We start from the raw sequence: 13,645 nt of genomic DNA on the forward strand, positions 1-13,645 counted from the left end.
ATTGTTGTTTTATTGAATATGTTTTTTCGGTTGTTCGTTTTTTGAGATTTCTTATAAGTGTTTAATTATTAAAATAGAGCATACAAAATAGAATAAAATCCATACAAAATATTTTGCCATTTTTCGCACATCATCACACAAAAAATGCCTCTAGAAAAGGGCTTCTCGCCCACTACCACTCGCACTTCTCCACTTTCTGCATCAATCCATCAGTCGCCGAAGAGCTTCTTGCCCAGATCCATCATCCTGTGATTGCGACAGACGCGCAAGGCATCGGCCTTCTTGAGCACCTCCTGGACATCGCCATTCACATCCACCAGCTGCGAGAGGAAGTCCTCGTAGGCGGACTTCACATTCGCCGGCAGGGTGCCAATCTTCACCTTCTTCAGCGTCTTCACAATGCCCTCGGCCCAGCCGGACTCCAGGGCGAACTCCGAAAGCCATGGCACCAGCGGCAGAACACCGCACATGGTCTGCATTCCCAAGAACCACAGCTCCGAGAGATCCGACCAGTTGCCCTTGTAGGCAATGGACACCACGAGGGCGGTGGGATCGTTGCTCTCGTCGATGTTGTACGCGTCCCAGAGGAAGCGAATGGTGGCCTGTATATACCGACAGATGGAGAAATCGTTCTGTTTCACCTTCTTTGACTGCTGCTTGAGCAGGAGCAGACCAAGGACAGCCAGATTGCCGTGGATAACCAGATTATCGGGGGTGTCCTTCAGCTCTGGCAGATTCTCCACCACATACTTCAAAAGATTGACAAAGGTGGCACCATCCTCGGCGCGCTTTGGCTCCAGCACGGTAAAGTTCATAAGGATGTTGCAGAGCGAGACGATGGCACTTCTGGCCACCTTCATCTCGGCCTTCTGCTCCAGCGTGGGCACTGGATCCGGTTCGTTCATGCGCGCCAATCGCTCGGCCCTGGGGATTGGGGGACGCTTCCAGTGGGCAATGCTGAAGTACAGCTCCAGAGACTCAAGCAGAACCTCATCCTGCTTGTGGGTAAACAGCACACGACGTGCCTCATCCTCCACGGCAAAGTGGCAGAGGGCGGGCATCATAATCCTCAGCACGTCGATGGGCTCCTCACCCTCCCGGTTGCCGGCACGCCAGGTCTTCAGATCATGGAACGACTCATTGGCCACCTTCAGCATGAAGGGCAGCAGCTTATAGATGGCCGGACGCATGGCTGTGGTCTCCTGGGCCAGCCAGGCGGACAGGATTCTCACGATAGCAATAATGAAGTTCTTATCACGGGGATTCCCGCTCTCGCGGATCTTGTCATTGCTGACACGCGTGAGTACAGCCATCACTTGATTGAAGGCACCCTTGAGGGCCGTGTACGTGGTCTGCTTCTCCTTGGGCTCCAGGTCCAGCTGATCGGTGGCCATATACTCGATGCACTGCTCGAGGATCACGAAGCAGCAGGTGAGCAGCTCGGCCTGCTTGAAGGTCGTCTCCAGCTTCTTCTCGTCCATCTGCATGCGCACCTCGATGGCTGCCAGCTGCAGGAGCGACAGGAAGAACTGTTTCTGCTCGTCCATAAAGGCCCACTGAATGCCCAGCACCTGCAGGGTGGTGGCAATCAGATGCAGGGCCGGATCCCGCTGCTTGGGCCCGATCTTGGCCTTCAGAATATCCCCGCAGCCTTTGAACAAGCTCTCCGGCCAGATCTGGCCGTCCAGCGAGTTGTTCACGACCTCCTTGCGACAGGTGATGAGGATGTCGGCCAAAATCCGGCAGAGCTCGTACTTCCTGTCCGTGTGATCAGTCTCCATGTCCAGGGCAATCCGCTGGATCAGGGCATGGAAAGCCGTGGGATCCTCTGGCCAGGAGAGCACGCCAAACTTGTTCACCAGCAACACAATCAGGTGCAGGGCCTCGTCTGTCTGGAAGCTCTGCGCGGAGTAGATCTGCGACATCTTGGGGATGGCGCCGGTGGCCAGGAGAGCCTGCTGTCCGGGCGCATGGCTGGCAATGCTCTTCAAGCAACTGTAGGCCTCACTCACGACAATCAGATTGTCCTCGTAGTCCTCATCGTCGGCCTGCTCGACAATCTCCAGCAGCGTGGGTATGGCATCAATAATGTCCTTGTGCGTGGCCAGCTCCTCCTCCTGGCAGAAGCACGTGAGAATCGAGAGGGCAACGCTCTTGTACACCAGCGGGGGGCAGTCACTGGGCAGATCCTTGGACACGAGCAGCTTCCTGAGGAAGGGGAAACCGATGGCCTCGAATAGCAGCTTCTTGCCCTCGGCATTGGCGTCCCTGCCCTTCACCAGCTTCGTGACCATAAAGAGGACCGCGAACTTCTCCGTATCGCTCTTGGTGCCCTTCAACAGGTTGGCGCACTTGCGCACGGGCTCTGGCACATCCGTCATTCTGCGATGCTGCTATTCCCTCTGTATCTCTCGGGTTCTTGCTATATATATATATATATATATATCCTATATACACAGATATATGTATGTATATGTGGTGATGGCACAGACTTTCTATAAATATCTCTTTACACTTTCACTTGGCTACAGTTTTCCCGTTGGCGCACGGACTTTTTCTTTAGGTGGATTCTTCTCGCTGTGGCACCTTCGCTCGACGACGCACTCTCGCGCACTGATCGCCAGCCAGCGGAAAACTCACTCATGGCTTTTCACCAATGAATTTTCCAAAAGGCCAACAGAGCAGCAGAGCGGCGGCATGCAGCTGTTGCCACTCGAAGGAAAACCTACACACATTTTATTTATACATTGATCATACACTTTTCTTGGCAGAGGGTTGCCTTGACTTGGGCGTGGTTTTTGGGCCACGATGTGTCACCCTACTGAGGAGATATACATATATATTTTTTAGAACATATATTGATTTTCTATTTTCAATTATAAGTCTTATAAAAGAAAGAATCTTTTAAAAGTCAAGAAACTATTTACAACATTCTAAAAATGTGGAAAAATCTACCAATCTTTTGTGGTAATTTTGTAAAACTTTCCCCAAAGTGTATTTAGTTTTACCTCAACAAAATTTTCCACACATTCTTTTACCTATAGAATTTGAAAAACATTTGAAATCAAACGATGTCTGACCAAATGCATGGCTCTCTCTCTGTTCTTTCCTTTCTCCCGAATCTCTTGCTTGGGTTCCTCGCTCTCTCAGAGCATCGGTTGTGTATATTTAGAATATGATTTTTCGTTTTTCTGGCTTTTCATGTTTACATTCAAGTCAACTGTGAAACGTACGCTGCCTGGCTGCTGGCTGCCGGCTGCATTTCTTCCAGAATATTTTCAATACCCCCATTCGCCGCCATAAGCCCCATGTACAGAGAGATATATAGATTTTTATAGGTACATACATATATAAATAGCTTTCACTCCGTGCATCTGAATAATATATATACATATAAATAATTTATACGTTTAACTTAGTTAGTATGCTATGTACTCCCAGTACATTGCAATGCGACGCACACATGGATCGGACATTTGCATATTTAATTTGAAAGCGCTGCTTGCTTTTCTTTTCACTCGTGGGGGGTCAATGATTTCATTGCACATTGCACTTTGTTTTATTTCAAATTAAATTTATATTTGTATAACATTTATTTTAACAATTTCTTTTGCTGATTTATGCCGCACACACATTTCTCTTGTCATAAATTTGTCATAAATAACATATATTAACTTTAATATAATGTATAATGACTAAAAGCCCTTTTTTGGCTACATTTACCATATATTTAATTATCATTTTTGCTAGAAAAAAACATCTGTTATTGTATATTTTACAATGACAACGGAAAAATAGAAAAAAAAAATAGGAGAAAATATACGAAAAAAATAGATACAATTTGGTTCATTTATTACGTTGGCATTCAATTCTGTTTGCCCAATTTTAGATATCTTCCTAATGAGCCATACATTTTGACACTTTCCTCCCAAATGAAGAGACTTTTTCTCGTGATTTTATATCGTACATTCATTCTCTTTATGGCTGATGATGCACTACACTCACATGTATATCCGTTTAGTCTTTAAAATTATATATCTTGTGCTCTGTGGCCGACGCCAAAAGTCGGTTATTCGGTCAGTATTGTATTGGTTTCGTCGTACATATTGGATCATAATTTAAATGAAAAACTTTATCCGTTCGCGGGATTATTTACTGCCGCACCAAATGCAAATTTACAAATTGTGTCTGGGGCCAGGCAGAGCCAGCAGCCAGCAGTCAGTAGTCAGCATTCAACCAGCTTCATTTGGCATACTCGTATCGGAAAAAATAAAACCATATAGTACACAATATTCAGTTATGCCCCCGTCATATGGACCCGCATTTTGGGGGCGTAACTAAATCGGAACCCATATCGCGCTGGTTGTTTGCTTTTTCTATTATTATTTGGTGGGAGATATGTGTGTCAAAAGAGAGCTGGAGGAGGGGCAAGTCCTGTGCCTGAATGGGACAGCAGCAGCAATGGCTAGCATTTTGACCATTTTTGGGAAACGAGGCTTAATTGCGTTGCTAGCAATTTCCAATAATTGGGTTATAACAAAATTGATTAATTTTTACATTTCACTAATTATGTACGGGCCCCCGAAATCCGTTGCGCTGTTATTGTTATTGCAAATATTATAATTATAAAGCGGAAATATGCTGTGGGCGCGCCCTCGAATGTTGGGTAACCGGATTATGCGTTGCATACTTTCGGGCGGCCATGGAAATTGGTTTTCATCTGCTCTGTTACCCTTTCCGAATACCCTACTTATTCCCAGAGACTCGACTCTTATCTAACCGGCCACATAACAAGGCTCGAGCCAAACTCAAAGAAAAGGCAACATTCAACATCAATAATTGAAATAAATCGCTTGGCAAACGATGTTTGGTCGAAAGCCAGCTCAGAGAGACCCAAAAACATGGCTGGAAAAGAAGCAAAACAGGCAAAACTGGCACAAAAGGCAGAACAACCAGCAGGGAAAGTTAGAGGCACCAGTGTGGCACCCGGAGTGAAAGCAAAAAAAGAGAAAACATTCTTATCACTAATCATGAGAGCAAGCCCAGAGTCAACCCGACTCTTGTGGGAGAAACAGCCACTGACCTCTTAACAGCAGTAGCAGAAGTAGAAGAATAGGGGAAACAGCGGCAGAAACAGCAACAGGAGCAGAAGGGCGAAGAGGAACTCGGACTGGGCCAACAATTCTCTGGCAACTCTCTCGCACTCATGCTTCCGCTTCCATTTCCGTTTCCGCCTTAACACCACCGTCTATTGTGGACAGCCGTGCTGCTGAGGCGGCTGGCTGCCCGTCCCCGTGCCATTCCCCTTAGTTCGAGCTCGAGAGTTTGCAAAGCTGTTTCGAAATGTTTTGACAAATGATTTTGTTTATATTTTCCATTTCATCGAAGCCACGCAATGGCGACAGTTCTGTGGACAGTCGAGGCCTGCTCCTACTCCTGCTCTTGCTCCTGCTCTGGTCTGACCTCTCCCCCAGAGCACAGATACTGATAGATAACAATGAGAAAGTTTCGGCTTCTTCGTCCTGAAGGAAAAGCGAGATCATCAACATTGATTTCAGAACTTTTTTTGGCGGTAGGGCATCGTCAATAACATTCAGTGATTGTCATCTTCATTTGGGAGATGGCACGAGCACCCCATCCAGTTCTCATTCGGTGGTGGCATGTCTGGGCGTGGCACTGTTCCAATTTGCAGCCGAAAACCCAAAGAAAAAATAAATTGTCTGTCATTATGGGCTTTACGTTTGGTCAACGTATCATTTGGCTGTCGATGAGCCTTGAATTGGGCTCGAAATAAATTCAAGTTGGCAAAGTTTAAGGCAGAAATAAATGTATATAAAGAGTGCCGACTTGTCTTTAAATAAAAAATTCAACTATTAGAGAGCTTTTTATCAGAAAATATACTCCTTTTATATAACTACATGGCAGTAATCATTTGCTGCGGCTGGCAGTCTCATAAAATCACAACAGCCTCAAAAATTCCCACAAAAATGAATCAAAAATAATTGCAAGGCACTTGTAGCACACTTGTTGGCATCTTAATTCGCTGTCAAAGATGGGGCAGCGAGCCACAAACAGTACACATGAAAGTGAAACCCATCCCCCAGGGGCATGACATCCCCTTGAAGGGAGTGAACTCTTGGGCCACCCCCAAAACAAGTTCAAAATAATCACTCATACACGTGCCCATCGTTTGGGTTCGGTCCCTTTGCAGTTCCGATTTCCTCCATTGCCGTTTGTTTGGTGAAGGCCTGGCACGTGTCAATTTATATTTAAATTTAAATGCAAAAACGGAATCAAAATTCCGGGCTACACAGAATGGAATTAAATTTCAAAAGGCAGCAGCAGCAACATCGTGTTCCATTGGCAGTGCGTCAGAGAAGAGAAAACAATCATATTTTCCCAAAATGAAAATACATCGGAAAAGGTCTGTTCTGGCAACAGCATCTGCTGCCTGCTGCCTGTTGACGGATTTGGTTTACACAATATTAATGGCTGATTAATGTTGGAGCTGGAACACAGTTTCCGTTCAATTTTGGTAGGTTAACCGATTCCCTCGAAGACCGAACGACCGGCCCCATTCCCTGCCAGGAATGAAACATCTTCGAATAGAGATCAACTGTCGAGAAGCACAATGGATCCCGAATGAGTGTGGTCGTCGGTCGGTCGGGCGGCAGCTATCCCGTAGAACTTTTGTAATTGCGGTCCCATTGTTCACTTGAGTCTCATTGTTGTGCTCACCAACAGGGGAAAGAGTGGGGTTGAAAGAGACGGCTATAAAGATTGACAAAGAGAGAGAGAGAATGAAAAGAGAGACGGATGGAGGGACGGCAACAAATTATGCAAATCCCCTTTTGAATGGCTTATCCTTCATGAATTTATATCGAATCGTAAACCCAATGACGACGCGGCTTTAAGGCACGGAAGACCGGCCCCTTGGCCATTGGAACAATAAAAGCTCATTTGTTGCTATTATCATTTCACTAACAAATAACAAATCATCGAGCCAACGCTCCTTCTTATGGTGAAAGGTGGCCACCTCCTGGTGGCAAGTGGCAGCCAAAAACGTGTTTACCTCAGCAACGGGTGGCACACGGGCACACCCCTGATGCTGCACAAACTGCTGCCAATAAATTCTGTTAATAAACCAAAAGTTGTTAATTTAAATGATTTATATCTGAAGGAGGATATCCCTCCCTCTCACATTCACACACACACGCACAAAGCCACAGGAGGGGATAATGGTATCCCTCTCTCTCTGTTTCCGGTAGCCAGGGCAATGCGCTTGTTATTGCTGAGCCTCAAAAATTTACGTAATTTGGCATAACCTTTTCCATGGGCAAAGGACCAGGACTCTTCAGTTCCTAGCCTGATTTTCCTGCCGTTTGTTTGCTTAGAAATGCTCTCCCCCTACAAGTCTCTCCATCTCCTGCTCCGTGCGTGGTGGGGCAATAGGTCAAAGTCGATGTGGCAGGAGGTTTAGCTGGTGGGTTGTCCGTTGCCGTCAGCTTAAACCAATTTACGTTGCCGATGTCTTTATTGGAGGGTCCGTGGGTCGTATGGCTGTGAGGCCGTGGGCTGTTTGCCCAAGTGCCGAGCGCCGTGTGTCATGAATTATGGCGCCTACCAAAAGCGGAACAACTGTGCGTATGCGTAATTTGGCAAAACGAACTGGACAGCCCACCGTGCACGCCCACCCCCCCATGACGCCGTGTCTATGGCCATCCTTCCGTTTCATTATACATTATACATAGATAGACCTATAAACGAATCAAGCTGCCTTAGATGAGCCTACACTGAAAGGAAATAGAGATATAACAGCAGCTTACCTTTTGATTCTGGCTTTGGGATGGATACAAAATTGATCTTCAATTGTGAGATGAAAATTTGGAAGCTTCCAACCACCTTCTCTTGTCATCCGAATATAGAACTAATCCCATCGCCTTTCCATATTCTATTCTCCAGACTCCTAGACCTCGAACTGCCTTTTCGTTCAGTGTAACCATCCTTATAAAGATTTATCTATATATCTATCTGCCTTATTGTTTGCTATAGAAATTATTTCATTTGTTTGTGTTTATTACAGGCAAATCTCATTCAATGCCAGAGCCAGTGACTGTTCTTGTGCACGTTTCAAGGAAACATCGTTCATTTTCCACAGCGTTTACTTTTAATGGTTCGGTTCGTCGAATGTTTTTGCGGGGGATTTTCCACATCTTAACTTTGGCCGAGACCTACAAATATTTGATGCGCCAGAGCGTCAGTTGTTTCGGCTTTTATTGATTGGCGGCGGCGTGCCTGGGTTTATGGGTATATCCCTCCCTCGGCATCAGAGAGCCGCCGCCCCCGCCACAATTCTGAGTGCTCTTGCTGTTGTTTTGGTTTGGCTTTCAAGCGTGAACGTTGCGCTACATTGAAAGGGATTTCTCGGCATTTAAATGGCTTTCCCTTTCGGGCCGATAGGATGTAGGATGCTCTCTCACTCCCTGCACATCCCCATTGGATGCTTCGACCATGAGCAACTAATTTCCTTAGGATGGGAATGGTAGAGGCATGAGGCATCCTGTTGCACATGCATTAACCATGGCATTCATAATATTATGCAAACTTATACAGGACCTACATTTATACTATATATGTATGAACACCAAGAGATCTCTCATCAGGTCTTCCGGTTTGTCTCGGTGATGCTCACATTGTTTATGCTCTGGAATAAATGAATATAAAACATTTAGTTTACAGCTGCCATTTGACAAGCACTCGCCTCACTTCCACTTGCACCTCCCACTTCCACTACCCGCAATGGAGTTGGATTCGTTGTTGGTTTTGCATTTTCTTTTAATAAAATACATGAATTATGCAGAATAGTTGATGCCAAAGATGAGAGGGACAGATAGAGATGAAGATGGCGACACTCCTGTCTTGATTTCTGAGCTTTCCTCTAAACCACTTGACATTGAAATGCCACTCAACCCACAGACACCTACACAGAGAAAGATAGAGAGAGAGGGAGAACTCACGAGAGATAGACAGTTTGAAGATGGGGAAAGCTGGCCAAGTTCTTCGGCCTTCTATATGTACCTGTTTCATATGCAAACTCTTTCAAAGATTTGCCAATGTCAGAGCTGCTGCTGAATTTGCAATTCAGCTCGTAAATTTACTGATTTGTTTGCCACAAAAAGGTGGCGGCGGCGGCGGCGGCGGCGGCGCCTCTTCTGATGAGTCAAGTCGAGTCGATGCCGAGTCATGGCTCGCAGGTCAAGGCTAAGCCTCATCCGAAAAGGTAAAGGCAAAAAAGGGTTTTGGGGGTAGGGGGACATAAATTTACAATTGATAGCCTGGACTGCCTCGTAATCAGTTTAAAAGGACCGAATCTCAATTTGGCAATTGAGTTTCGTCTGTGGCTCTACGTTCACACCCATAATCCAATCGTTTGAAGCGCTTTTATGGATTCGACATGTCAAATCGCGTGCAAATTTGTTTGAATTTGTTTCACTTCATCCTGCTGTGGGTCCTCGTCCTACTACCACCACCACCATCCCGCAATCAAATACAAAACTCCATGGGGGGTGTAAAAGGTTTTTCCCAGTGTCCATACGAACTTTTCTTTTATTTTATTTTTTTTGTTTAACACTAAAGTGGTAAAAATACACAGGAGAGAACAACCAAAATAAAAGAAAGACACCAGCAGCAACAGCAGCAGAGGAACACACAAAAAAAAACTTATTCAAGTCATGTAATTTGGGGGAACTTCCTTTGATATGGTACATTCCCTCATGTTTTGTATGCGTTCCGGTGCAAATTGGTTCTGTTTTTTTCGCATTTCATTTTATTTACTCGCGGCGACATGTAGCCGTCCATATTTATTGCATAATTTTCAACATAACTCCCGCACACACACCCATCCCACCCACAAGGGGAGAGTAAAGGCCCCGAAAAACACCCAACATTGATTGTGCAAATAAAGAAAATCAAATATTGCCCGGCACTTCAATTTCGTTTGGGATTTTTACTCCCAGGGGCAGAGCAGTTCGGGGACGACTGACAGCTTCTTTTGGGGCTTCCCCGATATCCGCCATTTCTTTTTGTGCACGCCCCTGCCCCTTAATTGGCAATTGAAGCTCTTTGATTAAATTAAAGGATATTCATGTTTATTACTGGTTTTTTGACTGTAAAGCGGAACAGGGGCAGGGGCAGGGCTTTATGAATCAAAGCGAGAAAACATACAATATTATCAGGAAAATACTTTAAATTTTTGTTTGCGATTTCGAGGTATTAAAAAGCGTTACTTTTTGCATGTGTTTGCATATTAACAATGTTTTTAAATATTCTTTTAGTGTATATTTATTGCTTTTTGAACGATGCAACACCAAAACAACATGATACATTTGACATGTAGATAAAGGTAGGGCGGCGCTACTATGAAATTCAGTAGTTCCAAAAACTACCATTATTCTACAGGCGCATGTAAAAACCATGTAAAAGTGATATTTGGAGACGTCTCCAGGCACATTTAAACATTATTTTAAATAGTTCAGGAGGACATCTTATTTAAACAGTTAGCCAACTTGATAGAATATAAGCATTAATTGATCGGATAATGTAATTTTTTATTTAAAAATTCTTCCAGAATCTTTTTCGGACCGACAATGGAAAAGCAAAAAAAACATGGAATTTTTTTTGGTTTATTTATATAGATATACATATATATATAGAAGCCTATTTTCCTTGGAAGTCTCTTCCTTGCAAACTAACATATACATATTGTATGTATTGTATACTTGTAATCGTATTCCAGAGAAAGCATCAAGAATTCTTTCTTAAATATTACATGTTATTTAAGTGTCGTTTCTGCATTTTGGTGAGGGTTATTTAAATTGGTCAAACGTATTTAGAAAGCAGATAAACACCTTCTAAGATAAATTAAAATTCTACAGACATTAAAGTGTATTCTTTATAAACATTAGGCAAATATACACTTCTATATCTACATAAATTTACGGGAAGCTCTTTATGGCCCATATTCATAAAAGCTAGGCTATATCGCCTTGCCTGCTCATGGTTACCCAGCAAAATATATATATGTATGTATATACATTAAAGCAACCTAAATGGTTAATATAGATATCAATTCATCTTAAATCGCTTAAAAAAAAAAAAACAAGAATCACAATGCGGCTGGGTTGCTATCCAACATCTTGAAACAATAATTTTGCGACTCGGCTGTTTGTGCTTCTCAAGTATACACTTAAATTGTTAAGACATCAATAATATATTAGAAAAACGCATAGATTCTTGTCTGCTTGACTAGATTTATGTTGACACTGCAATTAAGGTCTGGCAGTCGCCATTCATAGACATTCAAGTGTAGTATTCTTAATAAACATTCAACAGATATGGATATTTATATTATTGTAAGTAATGTGAAGCGCCTGTGAAAGCGGCTGCGTTATGCTGGGCTCTCCATTCTACTTGGAAGAGGCATACATATATAATTTATTTTGTATTTCTAGTATTTTTGTAGTTCTAGTTGGGTTTTAGCTATACATTAACTTGAATTTTTATTCAGGTGATACATAGATAATATATTTTGAAGAGTATGATAACATCTAGAAGGAGTATCTATTTGTTCGTCATTGATTCGATAATGGCTTGACTTCGTGCAGTCCATCGTAGCCCATCATCTCCGCGCGCGCGTTCTCGGCAATCAACACAGCATTCTGATGGCATTTGGTCTCCTCGTGCTGCCGCATGTGGTGGAGCAGACGGAAGTCCTTCTGGCAATAGTCGCAGCGGTACAATTTTATGTCCGAATGGATAAGCTCGTGCTTGGTCAGAGAATGGGAGTATGCAAATGGTTTGTCGCATAGCTTGCACACATACGGCTTGATGCCACGATGCACGCTGTGAGGAAATGAACAATTAGACAGGTGTGTTGAGATGCTGGTAATGAAGTTTTTAGACACTTACTTCTCGTGAGCCTTTAAGACGCTCTCGTAGAAGAACTGACGGCTGCACCAGCTGCACTTGAAGGGCTTGCTGCCGGTGTGAGAGAACATGTGTTTGCGCAGCTGTTCTCGCACATGGAACTCGGCATCACATAGTCTGTAATTACACAAAAGAAGAAATCATTAAAATGGTCAAACCACAGCCGTCCCCACACTTACTCGCACTGATATTGACAGACAGAGTCATGACGACGACGATGCTCCATCATACGTCCACGTTTCTCGTAGTAGTTGCCACAGATATCGCAAATGTAGCCGCCCTTCATCACATTCGAAGCACGAAGGTTATCTACACGGCGGCTGCGTCCACGTTTGCTCTTGATACTGGCATTAGCCGCCTCTGTGAGGACCATTTGCTGTGTTGGCGTCTCCTCGAACGATTTGGTCTCGAGAACTTCACTATGTTCTGGATTCATGTCGATGGAATAGTTATCCTCCAAATACTCAATATTATTTGTTATTATCGCCTGCTCCTGCTCCTGGTCCTCCTGCTGCTCCTCCTGCCCAAGCTCATGCTCCTGCTCTTCGTCCTCTTCCATCAGAACGTAGTCGCCGCCTTCGGTTTTTTCCACTCCCTCTTCCAGAATGTAAAGCGTCTCCTCGCCCTGAATTTCACTTTCACCTTGACTATCCTCCTCCTTAATGAACATCTCATCCGCCTCATCGAACATGCCCAACTCCCGGCAATACTCCTCTATTCTCCCCTGTTTCACCAAAGCCTTTTCGCGAAACTGAAAGGCCATATTGAGCTCCACCTTGCAAGTCTTGCAGATGCCCTCTGGTATATTCTCCTTGTCATTCAGCTGAAATGAAACGCAAAAAAAAAACGCACTTTTAACACACAAATAACGTATGTGATGGGTGCGAGTGGGGGGCACGGCACTTACCTTGCTGTACGAGACTCCGAGCAGCTGTATGAGCATTTCGTTTGGAGTCTCCTCGCCTTCCTCGCGTGTTTCATCGAGACGCTGCAGGCGTGGGCTCTCCTCCAGGCACACCCGACATGTTTTTGGACCAAGTTCAATGGGCATTATTGTTGTTACTCGGCTTAATATTAAAAGAACCGCCGTATTTACACTACTTTCAGTGTTAAAATGTATGTATTACGGAAAGTGTTGCCTCTCGGCCATTTTATTTCCACAGGGATGGACAGTTCCACTAGAATCGCTGGTTCCAGTTAGGGGTTCTCTAAACAATATGCATACGTGTGTTTTTATATCTAGATCCTACAGATAAGGAGCATTAAAAATTAGATTGTTAAAATATATCACCAAGAAATTCTTATTGATATACTAACTGGTGCATTTTATAGTCATTTGGGAGACATATGTTCAACTGGTTCATTGTTGCCTGCCCTGGTAAGTAACGATACCGACAACAGTTTAAACATCTATGTACAATAAAAACTGTTTTCACATGCATTATCATACATGTATTTGTTAATTAATGCTGTTCACATTAACATTTGTTAATTTGGGTAGTTACAATATTTTATTTATCTAAATGCAACACCGTGTTTACATCTCAAAATCTTGGTCAAAAATAGCCCATTAAGTGCTTTGACGATCTGGTAGCACTGTGTTAAAATTTCGAGACGCAAGATATTTCAAATTTCATTTTCAACGTTTATATAGAAATCC

General features: G+C 43.8%; 2 protein-coding genes across 2 annotated transcripts; both read right to left on the bottom strand.

Annotated features, from left to right (window-relative positions):
- On the bottom strand, nucleotides 1–2,621 carry LOC108157473 (neurochondrin homolog). The gene has a single exon (XM_017289552.2). It carries the CDS (start codon nucleotides 2,379–2,381, stop codon nucleotides 210–212), a length of 2,172 nt encoding a protein of 723 aa, XP_017145041.1. The 5' UTR covers nucleotides 2,382–2,621; the 3' UTR covers nucleotides 1–209.
- Nucleotides 2,622–11,527: 8,906 nt separating this feature from the next.
- On the bottom strand, nucleotides 11,528–13,166 carry LOC108157114 (zinc finger protein 616). The gene is made up of 4 exons (XM_017288995.2): nucleotides 12,893–13,166; nucleotides 12,165–12,808; nucleotides 11,968–12,102; nucleotides 11,528–11,901 (listed from the first exon to the last, which is right to left on the bottom strand). Exons 1-4 carry the CDS (start codon nucleotides 13,034–13,036, stop codon nucleotides 11,631–11,633), a joined length of 1,194 nt encoding a protein of 397 aa, XP_017144484.1. The 5' UTR covers nucleotides 13,037–13,166; the 3' UTR covers nucleotides 11,528–11,630.
- Between the last annotated feature and the right edge of the window lie 479 nt (nucleotides 13,167–13,645).

The sequence above is a fragment of the Drosophila miranda genome, chromosome 2 (assembly GCF_003369915.1).
Source record: "Drosophila miranda strain MSH22 chromosome 2, D.miranda_PacBio2.1, whole genome shotgun sequence".
NCBI lineage: Eukaryota > Metazoa > Arthropoda > Insecta > Diptera > Drosophilidae > Drosophila > Drosophila miranda.